At 42.6% G+C, this 19,751-nt stretch overlaps 1 protein-coding gene across 2 annotated transcripts in view; it reads left to right on the forward strand.

Moving 5' to 3' along the window:
- GLRA1 (glycine receptor alpha 1) overlaps nt 1–19,751 on the forward strand; it is a 112,109-nt gene that overhangs the window by 40,453 nt on the left and 51,905 nt on the right. For both annotated transcript variants that reach the window (XM_055285560.2, XM_055285561.2), the window contains exon 3: nt 4,522–4,589. In XM_055285560.2, coding sequence (XP_055141535.1) covers nt 4,522–4,589 — 68 coding nt within the window. The remainder of the gene's footprint in view (nt 1–4,521; nt 4,590–19,751) is intronic.

Raw genomic sequence — 19,751 nt, forward strand, 5'->3', positions numbered from 1 at the left:
CTATAACCAAGAGACTAGTTCCCTTTGTTTCCTGATGCCTCAGGAGGTTGCAGCCATCTCAAACTGCCGAGCAGAACCCTGCAGGTGCAGTCTTAAGGACCTCCTTGGGAGCCTATGCACTCTGACCTTCCTCCCAGCACCCTTGCAAAAATCTTATTCCAAGGACCTGCAGCCAGCCTCCTAGACAAGCCTTGATTTCAGGTGCCCTTCCTCACTGTTCCTTTGGCTCAAGTTCAAGACTAAACAAGGCATGTGACAGCTGGTAACAGCTTCCTAATATTTGCTCACTTTGCCCCCTACTCTCAAGTCCCCTTCTCAGAGTGCTTGCTCCACAAAGCTCCCAAATAGAAAATGTTCTGGGAGATGCACCCAGGTCTCTGTTTGGGCCCACTGTCCCCCATTTACCTCGAGGCTCCTTCACTCCCCCTGCACCTTGTTCCTGAGGCCATAGCTTCCAGCATTGTTAACATAACCCCCAGGATAGGTAAGTCAATAGCAAGGTTGCTGTCCCAGCACACTCAGCTCAAGCCTTCACCAGGGTCACAATCTCTAATACCTAGAGGGGCAAGACAACTATAGTATATGAATGAAGCAGGGTGGAGATAAGAAAATAAAACCAGAGAACATAGGGCTTATCTAAGGGCAGCCACTTCTCAGCTCTTGTTGATGGCTGTCAGGCAGGAATGCAGACCCTGTTCAGCCAGTCCTTCCAAGACTTAAGTCTGAGGTTTTATCTGAAATCTTGCAAATTGACAACTAAATCACCTCTTTTAAAAACACTGTTGGCCAAATCAAACACTTCCAGGAACTGGTTAGGGCTCTTGGCAACCAGGTTGCATCCTCTGTCCCTCTCTGCTTTTAGGAATTCCAGTCCACCACGCCCCCTGGTGGGCTCTCTCAGAACTCCATCCTGAGTAGAGGCGCCCTGGTCTTTGCTCTGAGAAACGAGGAACTCATTCGTTTGTTGAATGTGGGTGCATCCAGGGCTTATGTGTTAGTTATACTTTGTGCATGCCACTGTACTTGACACATAGAAAAGCCTCAGTAAACCTTCATAAATGAATGAATAAATAAATAAATGACCCCACAAATATGCTAGGGCTTAGATCAGTTAAGTGACTTTTTCAAGTCATGCTGTCAAAACCAGAGACTTTAACCCAGTTACTCTAACTTAATTCTTTGTCTAATAATAGTGATTTATTTATTTATTTGTTCATTTATTTATTTACTTACTCAGCAGTTGGGCATTTTTAAGAAATAAAATTTTATCCTCACCGCTGAATCAAGGTCCGTCCAACCTTCCCACTCTGAGAAGCTTACTCAGAACACTTGGGCCCAATATCTACAGAATTAGTTCATCTTTTAGGCCCCTCCCAACCCTGCATTAGCCTTAACTCCCTCGACCCCCACCTGACTGAGAATGAGTTGCAGCTTCCTGGAGCCCCACCGCAGGAGCTGAGAAGTTTTCTCTGCCCTCCTTTGTGCTGAGGCCTGAAAAATTGCCGAGAGGATTTTCTTCCCCTGAGCCCTTTGATGCCTTTCCTGCTTCCACCGACACAAATCAGATTCCCCAAAACCCCATACAAACCATAGAGCTCCTGAAAAGGCCATTGAGAATCAAGGCCCCTATGACTCCAACATGGTAGAAAGAGGTCTGCATTGTTTAAAAACTCTACGGAGGGATCCATCACTCAGCAGCTGCCTTAAGTGCTAGAAATTTTCCCTGCTCCTGACCCTCGTGAAAACACGGGTAGCCAGGAAGATCAAGCACAGTCTGCAGAGTACAATGGCAAAGAAACTGTGAGGTAGAAGTAAAGGGCACTAAAACAGCATTCCAGTCCTCCCTCTACTTACCTGACAGGCATGACCCCAAATGAGTCACTTACTGTATCCCAGCCTCTGTTTCTGCATCTGTAAAATGATCCAGCAGGACTAGGCCGTTCCAGCTCTGTTATTCTGTGTGTTCTTTATGACTTTCTGTATTATAACGGCTCCTAGGATCAGGGGCACAGCCCCTTGCAAATACATACAAAAAAGCAAAATTAAACTTTAATATTTAATGAAATATATATATTATCCTGCTGCCAAAGGCAGCTGAATTGTAATTTTCTCAAGGATAATTTAATTTCAGATTTATTTCAATGAACCGCACCTTCCCATAGGATCCTTTTGGCCAGTGCCCTCTCGAACACATAAATCAGAAACTAATTTATATGGGAGTCACAGTGCCAGATACTTGCAGGAACTGGGTGGGAACTCTGTGCATATCATTTCAAGGCATAGGCAGTAACTCCTTGGGGTATCTTAATGGCATGAGGCAACAACAAAAAAAACCTGGGTCTGAATCTAAATGAAGGAGAAAAATCCTGACCATTCAGGTTTTTTCCACCTGACCTTTATTTAGGTGGAAGTGACAAGGAGGCAGACTTCTGCTCAACACAAGGAAAAATAATTTAGCAGACAGAGCTATCCAACTATGGAAAGGGCTGCTCAAGACAAAATGAGTTTCCCACTGCTGGAAGTATTCAGGCACTCAGCCTTGAATGGGTAGCTGGTCTACAGCAGTGGTCCCCAAAGCTGGCTGTGCATAAGACTCACCAGCTCTCTGAACACTAGACTCTTGGGCTAACCTCCGGAGATTTGGTTTTACTTAGTGTGGGGTTGGGCCAAAGAATCTGTAGTTTAACAGGTTCCCAGATGATTCTTCTGCAGATAACCCTGTCTGTACTTCAGTTTGGGAAGAAATTGATGAGGTGACCTTTAAGAAATCTTCCAGCCCTAAAATCTTACAACCCTGAAATGCAAATGGATAGCTTCCATGAAGGAATTCCAAACCACTGAAGCTGAGAATGACTGCCTAGATCAAGAGCTACTCTCTCTCCAGATTGATGAGGAAATTGAGGCCCAGGACAGAGAAAAGGCATGGCCGCGGTCAAACAACCAGTGAGTGCTGGAGTTATGTCCAAAACCCAGAGATCCTGATAATCCCTTGAAGGAAAAACCTAGATTCTAATCCCAAGACTGAGTCCCCTCCTATATGCCAAGACTTCTGATCTAGCTTAGTTTGAGCAAAATGCTTGGGCTACTTTTTCAAGAGGGACAGAATACAATGGGTGCCAGAGGGCATAAGGACATATCTACTGTCTTCTCTCCACAATCAGAAAACTTTGGTTCAAGTCCTGGTTCTACCACTTGTTAGTTGAATGAGCCTAGGTGAGTTATTAAAACTCTTGGTGTTACCTTTGTCAAGTAGGAACAAGAATTCTGCCCTGTCTACCTGAGTACCTCATAGGAATCAAGAAAGTGGACCTAAAAAGAAAATCACAAATTGCAAATTACACTCTTCATGTGAAGGGCTGTGACCATTTATCAAGTCCTATTCACCTTCGAAGTCATCTCCAGGTCACCACCTTTCTGAGGTCTTTCGTGCCTCATTCTCCAGAACTTCTCTCACCTGGACTCCTGCTGCTTTTACCACTCTTACCCATGGTCTCGCATTTCTCTTTGGTTATTTTATGTTAGCCCTTTTTGTCAGCTTATTTGGAAACCCAGTGCTGGAAATTCTGGACTCTGCCACTGTCTGTGTGATCGTGAGCATGCCCGTTCCTTCCTCTAAACCTGTTTCCTACAGAATAGCCATTAAGATGAGCACCCTTGGAGTTAGATAAATCTGAACTCAAACTCTGACTCACTCATTTACTAGTTACGTAGCCATGAACAAATAACTTCTCTGAGCCTCTGTTTTCTCTCCTGTAAAATGAAGGTAATAACCATACCTTCTCCTGGAGTTGTTGAAAGGATGAAATGAAATGATGTTAATAATACTCTCAGCACAGCGGTAACCCCCGTAATGTTTAGTAAATGGCAACTGCTATAATTAATAGTATAAAGTGAAGAGATTGGGCTTCAATGAGACAACATCTCCTCTAGCAATGAGATAGCAAAGCAGTGAATAATCCTCCATTTCTTTCCTACGCTTTGCAGTAGAATTCAAAAGACTTGCTCAGAAAGTATTTAACAAAGTCTGTGGACTTCCCCTGAGGTTCCTTCTGGATTCCTCAGCTGGTAATTCCCATCAATGCCTTTCAGACAATCATTCTTGGTTCATAAGTTGAAGGCAAGGAGCTTGCTGTTCCTTGTAATTCCCAAGATGGCCTCCAAATGTTGTAGACATAAATACATTTCAGCCACTAATTTGTGGCTGAAAGGCAGCCGATGGGACTTGGGGAAGGAATTTCAACCATATGGTGGATGATGAATCATCCTGTGTTAATGAAAGTACATCTCAGCTCAGCCTCTGGTGTTCTGTACCTGGTGCTCACTTGGGGACCAGGAAATCTGGCATAGAGATGTTAAATGGTGGCTGGGAATCCCAGGTGCTTGGGAGTGGGGTGGAGAGCAAGCAAGGATCTCCTCCACCAAAGGCGATCCATTCCAGAAGTCAGTATTCTGGGAATGAGTCCTACCCCGTGGGTTCTTCCATGGCCTTGGGGCTAAGCAGGAATCTCTCTTGATTGGCAGGTCCCCCAGTGAACGTGAGCTGCAACATTTTCATCAACAGCTTTGGTTCCATTGCTGAGACAACCATGGTGAGTAAGTCAAAACACAAGCTGTTAGTTCCTGCTGGGGATATCTCTCCATGAAATATTTATCCTCTGCCTTGGTCTCCACCACCGAGGTGGGGAATCAGCTGGGTTTTTTTCAAGTCTCCAGTGGTATACCATGAGGCTCGGATGCCTTTACTGTCAACATTAAATGTTCTGAGTGAATACATAACATCTGAAAATGGCCAAAGAGCTAGCAGGGCAAGCACCTGCCGAACACCCAGGATTACAAAAACAAAATTATACAACAAGTCAAATTTTTAGAGTAAAAGAAAATGTGAAGACCTGTTTTTAAGTTTAACATTCAACTGCAGAATGGCAGAAGACTGCTGGTTATAGAAGCTGAAATGGGTATATTGGGTTAATTGTATATTTCCTTTACTGTTGAATATGTTTAACACTTTTCATAGTAAAAAAAGTTTAAAATAAATCCATTACACTAGAAGAAATGCCTAGGAAAAAAAATACCAAAATTGTAACAATGATTATCTCTGAATTATAAACTTATGAATAATTTTTATTTTCTTCCTACAGTATTTATATATTTTTCAAATTTCTGCAAGGGGTGAATATTACATTAGTAATTACGAATAAGTGTAATGATATTTTAAAACTTTTCTCAGACTTTTTTGTTTATTGTTTTTTCAACAGAAAAATCAATTGTACTTATGTTAAGGAAGTGATCTAGCTTGTGAAAAAAAATAATCAGGGCAGCCTAAAGCTAACTCTAACCTATCCATTTCGGGACATCCACCTGCCCCTAATCTAGTTCAGGCTTCCATCGTGGCTTGCTTACATGACTGCAAAGGGTTCTCGTTGGCTTCCAACTTGCCGCCTTCCAGTCTACTTGTTCCCACACAAGCCTTTCCAAAACACAAATCTAACCGCGTCACTGCCTCGATTTAAACCCTTCCTATGGCTCCCCATCACCCTCAGCATTAAACCCAAATTCTTTTGCAAAGCTGAGGAGGCTCCCTGTGATTCACCCTGCTTCATCTCCTCCCTCTCCCACTGCATACTCTAGCTGCACCGATTGCTTACAGCTCTCCAGCCAGGTTGTTCCTCGCTGTCTGCTTTACAGGCTTTTGGTGATGGCTGCTAGGCCACTGCCCAGAGCACCCACTCCAGCCTCCTTTCCCTTGCCAATTCCTATTCTCCTTTAAGATTCAGCTTAGAATTATTTCATAGAAAGCCTCCCCACTCTAACATGCACGGACGTGTGTGTGAGTTCACGTGTGCCCTTCACCCAAGGCTGGGATGGGTCCCTTCTGTCCATTCTCATGACACATTTTACAATTTCCACAACAGCACTTGCCACTTACAATTACCACTGTACCAACCTGCTTATGTGTCCCTCCGGTCACTATAATGTAAGTTCCTTGGGGGCTGGTATCTTGTCTCATTTCCTGTGGGAACCCCAGCAGCTAGCACAGTGATTCAATAACAGATACTCAACAGTTTTTTAAATAAATAAATCAAATCAATTATATGGCTTATCAGTTAAAACCAGTATTTGGTCCTAAGCATTTATGGAGATTACGTCCAACCTTTCAGTCCCAGGCTGGCAAAAATCACTGAGTTCAGTAGGTGAGGTGGCAAATGGTCTAAAAGCTATCATTTTGCAAACAGGCCTGTCTTGATATGGTCATGAAGACCGTTCCCACATTCAAAGGACAACTGGTGAAACCCTAAAGTAACAGGCCTCTTATCCCCAAATGGAGATGGTACCACTTGTTAGCTAGGAACAAACATGGGCGCTTTTCACTGGATATCCAGGTCAAATAAATAGCCAAGTTTTTTTCACCTTTGAATGGATGTCTTACAAGCACTCTTAATGAGCCCCTCTGCTTTTCTTCCTCTCCTCTGAGATCAGAAGCATATTGACATTTGTATTAATCATAATCTGTACAGTGAGTTTTGACACTTCCACTCTTTTTCCTCAATGGTAAATGGTTATCAAGCCAAGTCAGGGAGTAGACCACCTGGTTCTGTAAAGGACCTGGTTATTTGAGGACAGGTGCACATATCAGCACTCGTTTCCCGATAATGACCAAACAGAGACCTAATTCCTTCATACAGATTGCTAAAAAAGAAAGATATAGCCTTACTTCCCATGGTGATTAAAAGCCCAGCTCTGGAGTCACATATACTGAGCTCACTCTGTCTGCGAGGAGCTTATTTGCTTCACATCTTTAAGCCTCAGTTTCTTCATCTGTAAAATCCCAATGGTAATTAACATACTGATATCATTAAGTTATTATGTGAAGTGTGTAGAGAAAAATGGGTTTTTTTGTTTTGTTTTGTTTTGAGACAGAGTTTCGCCCTGTTGCCCAGGCTGGAGTGCAGTGGCACGATCTCGGCTCACTGCAACGTCTGCCTCCTGGGTTCAAGCAATTCTTCTGCCTCAGCCTCCTGAGTAGCTGGGATTACAGACATGCACCACCAGGCCCAGCTAATTTTTGTATTTTTAATAGAGATGGGGTTTCGCCATGTCAGCCAGGCTGGTCTCAAACTCCTGGCCTCATGTGATCCACCAACCTCAGCCTCCCAAAGTGTTGGGATTACAGATGTGAGCCACTGCGCCCAACCTAGAGAAATGTTTATCATTGTCCATGCTTTGTAAATGTTCACTAAGCATTTTTGATGATGGTGATGATGATGGAGACTCTGGACACTGCAGCCCCAACATTATCATTGATGATTTGCTGTGTAATCTTGAGCAATCCTTAGACTTCTCTGAGCTTTGGTTTCTTCCTCCTCTCCTCTCCACTCCCACCCCCACAACCCTCACCCCCCATTTCCCACCCCACATGTTCTGACTACCTTCCCAGGCTTCACTTCTGCTGCATTTTGCTTTCTACAGAAACAGTGTAGCAGAGTAATTAGACACAGTCTTCAACGCCTAGACAAAATTTGAGGCTCAGCTCTGTGATCTTGGCCAAGGTATTTAAGTTGGCTTTCTCATCTGTTAAAAATAGGGATGCTAGTAGCATCCACCTTGTGGCCTGCTGTGAGTATTAAGAGATAAAGCATGGAAAGTGCAAAGCACAGTGCCTGACACAAAGTGCACGTGCAATGATGCCATCTATTGTTACATGCCATTTATCATTTTCAGCACATTTTCACATTCACGCTTTCACATGATTCCTTCACCACATGTGTAGTCTTACAACCACTCTGTCAAGTAGGCATGCTATGTTCCCCAGTTTACAGCTGAGGAAACGGAGAATTGTACAGATCATATCACAAAGCTACTTGGTGACTGCGCAAGGATTAAGATCCAGTTCTCATAACCTATAGATAAGTATTTGTTCTGTGCCACACTGCTATAACTCCAAAAAGCACAGACTAAAAAAACTGGAGGACCAGGACCTACAAAGTACACGTAAGCAACAGTCTAAGTGCATCAAAAGTGGAAATCCAACCCAATATCATGCCATGCCCAGCTCCCCTCAAGAGAAAATATTAAGTAATGATAATGGAGATAACAAAGGACCCCAGAGAAGATGGTCTCCTGGAGTAGAAAGAAATAATCTTCTGACAGGAAATGAAGGATCAGTTATGATATACTGCCTTGAGGGTAGACCACAAATGACATAGTTTTCTCCCTATTTATTAAAATTAATCCAAAGTAGGGCAGGGGGTGCTATTTCCAAGCTTGCACATTTCATAATATAGTATTTCTTATATATATCTCATAATATATCTTACTAGATCTCACTTAACATCACCAATAGGTTCTTAGAACCTGCAACTTTCAACAAAATGACTACAACACAACCAATTTTATTTCTCATCAACATTATAACAAAACAATATTATTTGATAAACTGCCGTATGTCATTTCACTTAAAGTCTGTTCCCAATAACCTGTCGATGATGTTAAATGAAGACTTATGTACTATGATTTTTCCCCACCGGCTTCTTAATTTTTTGTGTGTTTAACTTAATTATTTGTGTGTTTACAGATGATATAGGGGAAAAAAGTCTCAGATCTAAAAAAAAAAAAAAAAAACTTAGGAAATTGCCTAGTCTGGCTCTCTGTTTTCTGGAGAGAGAATCTGGTGGTTAGAATGGTAAGGTCACTTGAGCAAGGTCACACAGCAAGAAATAGGTGGGATAGAAACACAGGTCTGATGCTCTCTGCAGTGCTCAAAGGTTCCCCTCCCTTCAGCTTCTTTTCCCTCTGGATTCCACCTACCAAAACTTTTGGATGATTCTCCCATTGAAGCCTCTTTTCTTGTCACTCAAAGTGGCTTTGGGAAACTGGTGTTGGTATAATAACAAGAAAAACAACTTGTTCTTGAAGAACTTATATGCTACTACATACCAGGCAGTGAACAGAGCACTTCTGTATTTATCACCTAATTTAGGCTTGATAACAACCCCCATAAAGTGGGAAAGTTTATCTCCAGTTTACAGATGAGAAAGCTGAGGATCAGGAAAGTTAGGTTATTTTCCTAAGGACACACAGCTAATAAGTAGCAAGGGTAGAACTTGAACTCAGTGTGTGGTCTCCTAAGCCAAATGTAAACATTTAATTCCTGAATGTTTGGGACTACCCAGCCCTTCCTTGTCTCCTTTCATCACAGAGAATTAGAGCAAAAGGGAACTTCAGCTTGAACAGACATAGAAACTGGAGGCCAGAGAGAGGATTGCACTTGCCCATGGACACACACACGCAGCTAATTAGTGACATAGTCAGCCCAGGCTCCCTGTCTTCCAGCCTGGGTTCTGCCTCTCCAACCACACAAAGAGCTAGTTGTGCATCATGGGTCCAAGGTAATATGGACACAGTCCGGGTTTCAGAAACTTTCCAGGCTGTGTTTGTTCTCCAGAAACAGCAGGAGTGCATAGCAGCTCTATAAACAGCTGGAGTCCCCAGGCCTAACTGCCTACCTCCCAGGACCTGGCTTTATTCACCGGAGCTAACAGACCTGAGAGCAGAGAGGCAGCCAGCAAAGCAACAGGGGTCTCTATCCAGTCCTGACAAGGAGAGGGCTGAGACTGCCTGTCCTTTATCTGACCTTTTCCGGGACTCTCTTTGAGTCTGTGCAGCAAGAGGAAGGTAAAAGTTGAAACAGAAATGTACAAGGGAGGCCACATACAGTGGCTTATACCTGTAATCTCAGCACTTTGGGAGGCCAAGGTGGGCAGATTGCTTGAGCCCAGGAGTTCGAGACCAGCCTGGGCAAATGGTGAAACCCTGTCTCTACTAAAAAAAAAAAAAAAAAGCAGGGCATGGTGGCACATGCTTGTAGTTCCAGCTACTCCTGGAGCAGGGGCTGAGGCAGGAAGATCACCTGAGCCTTAGGAGGTCAAGGCTGCAGTGAGTTGTGATCATGCCACTGCACTCAAGCCCGGGCAACAGGGTGAGGCTCTGTCTCAAAAAAAAGGAAAAACAAAAAGAAAGAAATGTACAAAGGAAAAGAGGAAAGGGAATCCTGATCTACAGCAGCCCCTCTGGTATTCTACAAAGAGCTAAAACTCAGATGAAAACCTCTAGCTTGTCTGGACACATGTGCATAAGTGTGTGCACTGGAACATCTATGGATCTGTGTAGTATGTATGTGGAGGTGTATATTGAGGGATTGTGGAATTGTGCAGTGGCATACATAGGCATGTGTATATGTGATGCTAATTTGAACACATGTAGACATGTAACTTCAAAGAGAAATGTGTATGATCTATAGGTATGGATATAAGTATGTGTATTTCTATGTTTCTATTTGCACATGTGGAAATCTGTACATATGAATACACATATATCTGTGAGTTTGCATATATGTAGGAGATGTGAAAATATTTAAGAACGAATGTGCATAGAGTGTATTATTTTCTTTGGGTATTTGTATGTGGATATTTGTGAACATATAAAGAGATTTAAGTATGTATCCGCATTTGAGTAGGCATGTTTACATGTGTGTACATGCATGTGCATGTGAATGTGAATGTGTGTGCATATGAATTCAAGTGAATAAGTAGAAGAGTATTTAAATGTACCAGTATGGGAGTATGACTATACATGTGTGCACATTAAGGGACTTGTATATTGCTGGAATCTGTGTAGAACTGCATATAAACACGAGAGAGACAGAGTGAGAGACAGAAAGAGAGACAGAGAGTGTGTTGACATCCTTTGGGCATGAATCCCAGTATTTCTATTATTAGAACATGTGTTTCAGCCTCTCTTGCCAAGGGGCAGGCTAGCTTGGCACAAGACAGGTGCACTGTGGCCAGGACCCCTGCTGATTGATGACAGCCTATGCAACTACAGTCCACAAGTTTGGCCTTATTTGACATTAAGGGGCAATGGACAGAGATCTGAACCAGGAGTTGGGAGACCAGGGTTTGAGTTCTCACTCTGCCAGCATGTAACACTTCTGAGATACAGTTCCCCCAGGTACCTGGCCCTAAGAATGATGTGTAGGATCACACAGAGTAATAGGTATGCAAGTCTTTGGTAAATGCTATAGAAATATAAAAGATTTTTTTTCTTTTATTTATTTATTTATTTATTTTTTTATTATACTTTAGGGTTTTAGGGTACATGTGCACAATGTGCAGGTTTGTTACATATGTATCCATGTGCCATGTTGATTTCCTGCACCCATTAACTCGTCATTTAGCATTAGGTGTATCTCCTAATGCTGTCCCTCCCCCCTCCCCCCACCCCACAACAGTCCCCGGAGTGTGATGTTCCACTTCCTGTGTCCATGAGTTCTCATTGTTCAATTCCCACCTATGAGTGAGAACATGCGGTGTTTGGTTTTTTGTCCTTGCGATAGTTTACTGAGAATGATGTTTTCCAGTTTCATCCATGTCCCTACAAAGGACACGAACTCATCATTTTTTATGGCTGCATAGTATTCCATGGTGTATATGTGCCACATTTTCTTAATCCAGTCTATCGTTGTTGGACATTTGGGTTGGTTCCAACTCTTTGCTATTGTGAATAGTGCCGCGATAAACATACGTGTGCATGTGTCTTATAAAAAAAAAAAAAGAAATATAAAAGATTATTTACTACTAACTAGTCAGCCAAAGCAAAGATTTTGCATTAGTCCATTTTCACACAGCTAATAAAGACATACCCAAGACTGGGCAATTTACAAAAGAAAAGGTTTAATTGGACTTACAGTTCTACATGTCTGGGGAAGTCTTACAATCATGGTGGAAGGCAAGGAAGAGCAAGTCACATCTTACGTGGATGGCAGCAGGCAAAGAGAGAGCTTGTGCAGGAAAACTTTCCCTTATAATAAACATCAGATCTCGTGAGACTTACTATCACAAGAACAGCTTGGGAAAGACCTGCCCCCAATGATTCAATTGCCTCCCACCAGGTCCCTCCCATAACACATGGAAATTCAAGATGAGATTTCAGTGGGGACACAGCCAAAACATATCATTCCACTCCTGGCCCCTCCCAAATCTCATGTCCTCACATTTCAAAACCAATCACACCTTCCCAACAGTCTCCCAAAGGCTTAACTCATTTCAGCACTAATTCAAAAGTCCACAGTCCAAAGTCTCTCCCAAGACAAGGCAAGTCCCTTCCACCTATAAGCCTGTAAAATCAAAAGCAAGTTAGCTGGCCAGGCACAGTGGTTCATGCCTGTAATCCCAACACTTTGGGAGGCCGAGGTGGGTGGATCACTTTAGGTCAGGAGTTCAAGACCAGCCTAGCCAACATGGTGAAACCTCATCTCTACTAAAAATACAAAAATTATCCAGACTTGGTGCGAGCCTGTAGTCCCAGCTACTCGGAGGCTGAGGCTGGAGAATTGCTTGAACCCAGGAGGCAGAAGTTGCAGTGAGCCAAGATGGTGCCACTGCACTCCAGCCTGGGCAACAGAGTGAGACTCTGTCTTAAAAAAATAAGTAAATAAATAAAATAAAATCTGAAAAAAAAAAATGCAAGTTAGTTACTTCCTAGATACAATGGGGGTAAAGGTATTGGATAAATACAGCCATTCTAAATGGGAGATATTGGCCAAAACAAAGGGGCTACAGGCCCCATGCGAGTCTGAAACCCAGTAGGACATTCAAGTCTTAAAGATCCAAAATGATCTCTTTTGACTCCATGTCTCATATGCAGGTCACGCTGATGCAAGGGGTGGATTCCCATAGTCTTGGGCAGCTATACCCCTGTGGCTTTGCAGGGTAGAGCCTCCCTCCTGGCTGCTTTCATAGGCTAGCGTTGAGTGTCTGTGGCTTTTCCAGTCTCACAGTGCAAGTTGTTAGTGGATCTACCATTCTGGGGTCTGGAGTATGGTGGCTGTCTTCTTACAGCTCCACTAGGAGGTGCCCAAGTAGGGACTCTGTGTGGGGCCTTCAACCCCACATTTCCCTTCTGCACTGCCCTAGCAGAGGTTCTCCATGAGGGCCCCACCCCAGCAGCAGACTTTTGCCTGGGCATCCAGGAGTTTCCATACACCTTCTGAAATCTAGGCAGAGGTTACCAAACTTCAATTCTTGACTTCTGTGTGCCTGCAGGCTCAACGCCACGTGGAAGCCACCAAGGCTTGGGGCTTCCACCTTCTGAAGAAACAACCTGAGTTGTACTTTGGCACCTTTTAGTCACAGCTGGAGTGGCTGGGACACAGGGCACCAGATCCCTAGACTGCACACAGAACAGGGACCATGGGCCTGGCCCACGGAACGATTTTCTCCAAAGCCTTTGGGCCTGTGATGGGAGTGGCTGCTGTGAAGACCTCTGACATGCTCCGGAGACATTTTCCCCATTGTCTTGGGGATTAACATTTGGCTCCTCGTTACTTATGCAAATTTCTTCAGCTGACTTCAATTTCTCCACAGAAAATGGGTTTTTCTTTTCTATCACATTGTCAGGCTGCAAATCTTCCAAACTTTTATGCTCTGCTTCCCTTGTAAAACCAAGTGCCTTTAACAGCAACCAAGTAACCTCTTGAATGCTTTGATGCTTAGAAATTTCTTCCACCAGAACCCTAAATCATCTCTCTGCAGTTCAAAGTTCCACAAATCTCTAGGGCAGGGGCAAAATGCTGCCAGTCTCTTTGCTAAAACATAACAAGTGTCACCTTTGCTCCAGTTCCCAACAAGTTCCTCATCTCCATCTGAGACCACCTCAGCCTAGACTTTATTGTCCATATTGCTATCAGCATTTTAGGCAAAGCCATTCAACAAGTCTCTAGGAAGTTCCAAATTTCCCCACATTTTCCTGTCTTCTTCTGAGCCCTCCAAACTGTCCCAACCTCTGCTTGTTACCTAATTTCACATTTTCGGGTATCTTTTCAGCAGTGCCCAAAGTCGCTTCCACATTTTCAAGTATCTTTTCAGTATTGCCCCACTCTACTGGTACCAATTTACTGTATTAGTCCATTTTCATGCTGCTGATAAAGATATGCCCGAGACTGCGCATTTACAAAAGAAAGATCTTTATTGGACTTACAGTTCCATGTGGCTGGGGAGGCCTCACAATCATGGCGGAAGGTGAAAGGCATGTCTCACATGGCAGCAGACAAGAGAAGAACTTGTGCAGGGAAACTCCTCTTTTTAAAACTATCAGATCTTGTGAGCTTATTCACTATCACAAGAAAAGTATGGGAAAGACCTGCCCCCATGATTCAATTACCTCCCACAAGGTCCCTCCCATAACACGTGGGGATTCCAGATGAGATTTGGGTGGGGACACCAATACCCAAACATAAGGAAATGCCCTTCTGGGTTTTGGATTTTTTTTTGTTGTTGTTGTGTTTTTGTTTTTGTTATTTGCTCGTTTTTATTTTTACTGGTCTCTCTTCATTCATTTGTTCTTTCCACTCCATTTATTAATTAACATCTTACATGTGCTAAATTTGGCATTAGGCTCTAGAGATAGAGTTCTGTTTTAGTCCTATAAGCTAGGCTTTCCTGCATTAACAAATCCCCAAAATCTCAACATCTTCAGACAACAGTGGTTCATTTATCACTCATCTAAAGTCTGCTGCAGATCTAGGGGCTCTCCAGGGCTGCTTTCCCCCAGGTGGTAGCTCAGCATTGCATTTCCATATCAACACACAATTTCACATTTGCCACACAAGAGAACAATACACTGAAGGGTTGAACACTGGTGTATTAGTGTGTGCTACCATAACAAAGTACCACAGATTGGATGCCTTCAACAACAGAAAATTATTTTGTCACAGTTCTGGAGGCTAGAAGTCCAAGCTCCAGGTGCCACCAGAGTTGGTCTCTAGTGAGGGCCCTTTTCCTGGCTTGTAGACAGCCTTCTTCTCACTGTGTCCTCAAATGGCTTCTTCTCTGTGCAAAGAGAGAGAGAGAGATCTGGCACCTTTTTCTCTCCTTATTAAGACACAAATCCTACTGAATTAGGGCCCCACCCTCAAGACCTCATTTAACCTTTATCATCTCCTTAAAGACTCCATCTTCAAATACAGTCACTCTGGGGGTTAGGGCTTCAACATATAAATTTTGGAGGGACACATTCAGTCCATAACAACTGGCAAGTAAATGTGTTCCACCTAGGAGTGACTTCTGCTTGCATGCCACTATCCAAGGGAAGTCACATGGCACTGCCCAAAGAGAAGTATAATCCTCCTATGGTACCAGAAGTAAACAGGAACCAGACATCAGTGAGTAGGAGGTCTCTGCTTTCAAGGAGTCTATTTCAAGGAAAACAAGATAATACCAGAGTAGGATGGGCGAGATTACAGAGCTATGCAAGGATGCTGTGGAACACAGAGGTTAATAGTAATTCTCTGTAAAGTATTAATAATAATTCTCTGAATATGTATGTGCCAGGCACTGTTGTGTACTTTCGAGTTATTTTTCTTTTTCTTTTTTTCTAAACTGATCAGCACCAAATTGAGTGATTTTACTAAAGCAGCAATCTGGTCATGGTATTTCCCCGTGTTCAAACCTTCCAGGAGAGAACATTTTCAAGGGATGAACCAAAGAATGAAAGGGTTTCAAAAAAAACTGTTGTGTGTTCAATAGTGCCAAAAGAGGAAAGAAAAGTCAAGTGAGAAAAGAAAGTATCATCCAGTAGTTTTGGCAATGGGGGATGGGGAAGGGAGGGCATGTATGTAGAATTAGGGAATGCAATTTCAGGGGCATGAAGAATGCAAAGGATAAATTGAAACAAAGACAGCATGAAGATAAGCCTTTCAAAAAGCTCTACTGTGAAAAGAATGTGAGGTGTTAGTATTGGTGTTTGTCATTTACTGAGCACAGTAATTGTGGTTAGTGAATTATGGGAATTATTTCATGTACAAGCATCCCATTTTATAGATAAGGAAACTGAGGCTTAGAGAAGCTTGATTCACCCAAATTTTTCCAGCCAATAAATGGCACAGCCAGTTATCATCCCCAGGCTGCCTGACTCCTGAGGCCCTGTTCTTCACCTACTCCATTTGCTGAGCTTAAAGAAAGAGGGAAGCGGGAAGTGGCAGAGCCAACGGCACCAGGGCCATGTGAGGGCATGACCTCATCCTGGTCTTCTGCAGCATGGTTTGGTCAATAAGAAGCTCAGTAGGATTTGTGCAGTCCTTGTCTATGGTCATACCACTCTGAACACACCCAATCTCATCTAATCTCTGAAGCTAAGCAGGGTCAGATCTGGTTAGTACTTGGATGGGAGGATTTGTCCAGTCCTATAAGAACTTGTGTCATAAGAACGACCTTGGTCATCCATCATTTTGGGTATTTGCAAATAAGACCTCAAGATACAAGAAAACAGCTACCACACAAGGAGATCAAAAGCCCCTTATAGCCAGGTGTGGTGGTTCATGGCTATAATTCTAGCACTTTGGGAAGCTGAGGATCACTTGAAGCTAAGAGTTCAAGACCAGTCTAGGCAACAAAGTGAAACCCCATCTCTACAAAGAAAATTAAAACATCAGCTGGGCATGGTGGCATGCACCTGTAGGCCCAGCTATTCAGGAGGCTGAGGAGAGAGGAGATCACTTCAGCCCAGGAGTTTAAGGATGCAGTGAGCTATGATTGTGCCACTGTACTCCAACCTGGGCAACAAAGCAAGACCCCATCTTTTTTTTTTTAAAAAAAAAAAAAGAGCCCTTTATACCCAACCGTAAATATTAACACATTGGCTAGAGAGCAGTCATTTAGTCATAAGTCAAAGTCAACCTATCCTGGGATCAGTTGATCTAATGAAGCAGACATTTTAAATCACAAAAATAAAACTTAAATCCATCTACTTTTTTCCCACTTTGTTGCTCTCAGCTCCTAGTTAAAACTGGCATAATCTCTCTCCTGCTTGACTGGTCTCCTTCCTAACTGGTGTCCTTCCTTCCCCTCCTCATGCCCCCTACCACTTCCCATAGTTGCTAGAAGGATCATTTTAAACTGCAAATCGGATCACAGAATTCTCCTACTTCCAATCCTGCAACAACTTTCAAAGGTTCTTACCACATTCTGTTCCCTCTGCCCAGAAAGATCTTTGTATGCCTGGCTCCTTCTCACCCTTCAGGTCTCAGCTCAGACATTGCTTCAGGGAGTCCTTCTCCACCTCCCTACCTAAAAATATCCCCCTCTTCCAGTTACTCTCTATCACATCACCATGTTCTATTATCCTCAGAGCAATATCTAAAATTTAAAACTTCACTTGTTTGTTTGTTGCCTTATTGGCTTTTTCATCCAGAGTGGGGACCTTGTTTCCCTCAATCACCTCTATATTTCCAGTGCCCACCACACTGCTTAAATCGCAAGAGCTAGTCAGTATTTGTGGAAAGGTTCTCTAAGCACACCCCCATCCGTTGTCAGAATCCCTGCCATAAACATCATGTCCAAGTACTTTTTGCTTGCACACCTCCAGTGATGGAGAACCTACTACCTCCCAATTTAGATTCAAGGGGTCATGTGGAGGTTTATTACATGGATATATTGCATAATGTTGGTATTTGGGTTTCTACTGAACTCATCACCCAAATAGTGAACATAATAACCAATAAGTAATTTATTTATTGGTCTTTTATCTCAAGATGGAACTCAACGCACTGAGGAGAGCACCCTGATGGTAAAGTGGCTGCCCATTTCATCTTTGGGCAGCTCTGAAATCTCCATTTACCCACAGCTTTAGTCCTGACCCTAGTGCCACACAGAATCAACCAAATCAACTGACAACCCTTCACATAATTGAGATCGGCTCTCCCTGTCCCTCCCCCAGCCTGGCTTCCTCAACCATTCTCTCTAGTTTTCAGTCCCTTCACCACCAGGGTGCTCTCCTCAAAGTGCATCCAGCACTTGATTTCCATCTTGAGATGAAAGGTCAATAAATAAACTACCTATAGGGTACTATGTTCACTATTTAGTTGATGGGTTCAAAAGAAGCCCAAGCTCCAGCATTACACAATATACCCATGTAACAAGCTTGCACATATACCCCCTGAATCTAAAATAACAATTTTTAAAAAGAAATAGACCCAGCCCCCACAAGGAGTGTTCTGAGCAGAGCAAAGTGGGGCCATACTTATTCTGGGTTAGTGAATTTCAAAGCATTGTTTTTAATAGCAGTCCCACCTTCAATTTTTCAGGCAAACCTTTTTTTTTTTTTTTTTTTGAGACAAAGTGTCACTCTGTCACCCAGGTTGGAGTGCAGTGGCGCGATCTCAATCTCGGCTCACTGCTTGAACCTCCCAGGTTCGAGCAATTCTTTTGCCTCAGCCTCCCAAGTAGCTGGGATTACAGGTGTGTGCCACCACACCTGGCTAATTTTTGTATTTTTAGTAGAGATGGGGTTTCACCATATTGGCCAGGCTGGTCTCAAACTGCTGACCTCAAGCTATCCACCCCGTCAGCCTCCCAAAGTGCTGGGATTATAGGCATGAGCCACCGTGCCTGGCTGTAAGGTAAATCTTATGTAGCACTTTAATAAACAGATTTCTTAAATGGGTGGTTCTGGTTGAACTGGAGAGGGAACCAAGAATCTCATTCTCTTGACCTCTCTCTCAACCTCTGCCTCCCCCAGGAAGCCCTTGGAAAACCTTCTCTAGGCCCTAAAATCCATTTCTACCCATTCCACCTCAAAGACCTTTCCATTTCGGGAGCCATGTCACAATGTTCACTTGCAGTATGCTTACGGACAGCAGCACCCTGGAACAGTTTTTTAAAGTGCATTAGTAATATATGAAAACAAGCTTTTGTAATTAGTTCAATAAAAAAAGAAAAAGAGAATGAGAAATAAGAATGCCCCTGCTTTGCCCTCCCCTCCAATTCCCTTTGTCCTATCCTGAGTTAATAAAATTTAGTGGACACCATACTAGTCCCCTTTACTTGATTGTTCATACATTTAGGTACACATACATGTCTTTGTATAAGTAGGATTGTGCGATACAATTTGCTTTTTCCACTCCACCACAGCTTGATTCCTCTCTCCACATGGCTACATATAGATCTACCTCATTCTCTTTAACTCTCTACACAATCCCAAATTTGGAAACATGGGAGAACAAATACATTGTTTATTATTAGATTAAATGTACGACAAAATTATACTATGTTTCCAGGCTTTATAGCCTCCTGGTAAAATTCCATGGTATGGAGACACCATCATTTCACAGTATTTAACCACTTTTCTCTTGACATGCTTTCAGGTTTTTTCAGCTTTACACTATTACAAACAATGCTACAATGAGCATTCTTGTGCATAACTCTCTGTTTGCATTTCTTTAGGATATATTCCAGAAGTAGAATTGCTTTAATGAAAGAATATTCACTTTTTTAAAAGTATTTTGCCCAGTTCTCTTCCAAAAAAAGCTTCAATAGTTTACATTCCCTACAATACTGTTTATTTCTCTTCATCCTTGCCAACTCAACATATTATCAAGCTTTTTTATTTTCACCAAATGGGATTTTCAAAATGGTACTTCATTGTCATTTTCAATTTGCACTTCAGATTCCTAGTGAATTTGAGCATCTTTTAATATGTTGACTGGGCATTTTGAATAATATTATAGGTTTCTTTTTTTATATGCAACTCCTAAATCCATTTGGAGTTTAATTTTATATGAAGAATTTGGTGGTGGCTTAACTCTATTTTTCTCTGATTGAGTTTCTATTATTCCAACACCATTTCTTAAACAGTCACTGTTTTTCTACTAATTTGAAACGCTATCTTTTTCATAAACTAAGTCCCCATGTATACATTTC

Source organism: Symphalangus syndactylus, chromosome 7, assembly GCF_028878055.3.
Source record: "Symphalangus syndactylus isolate Jambi chromosome 7, NHGRI_mSymSyn1-v2.1_pri, whole genome shotgun sequence".
Taxonomy (NCBI): domain Eukaryota; kingdom Metazoa; phylum Chordata; class Mammalia; order Primates; family Hylobatidae; genus Symphalangus; species Symphalangus syndactylus.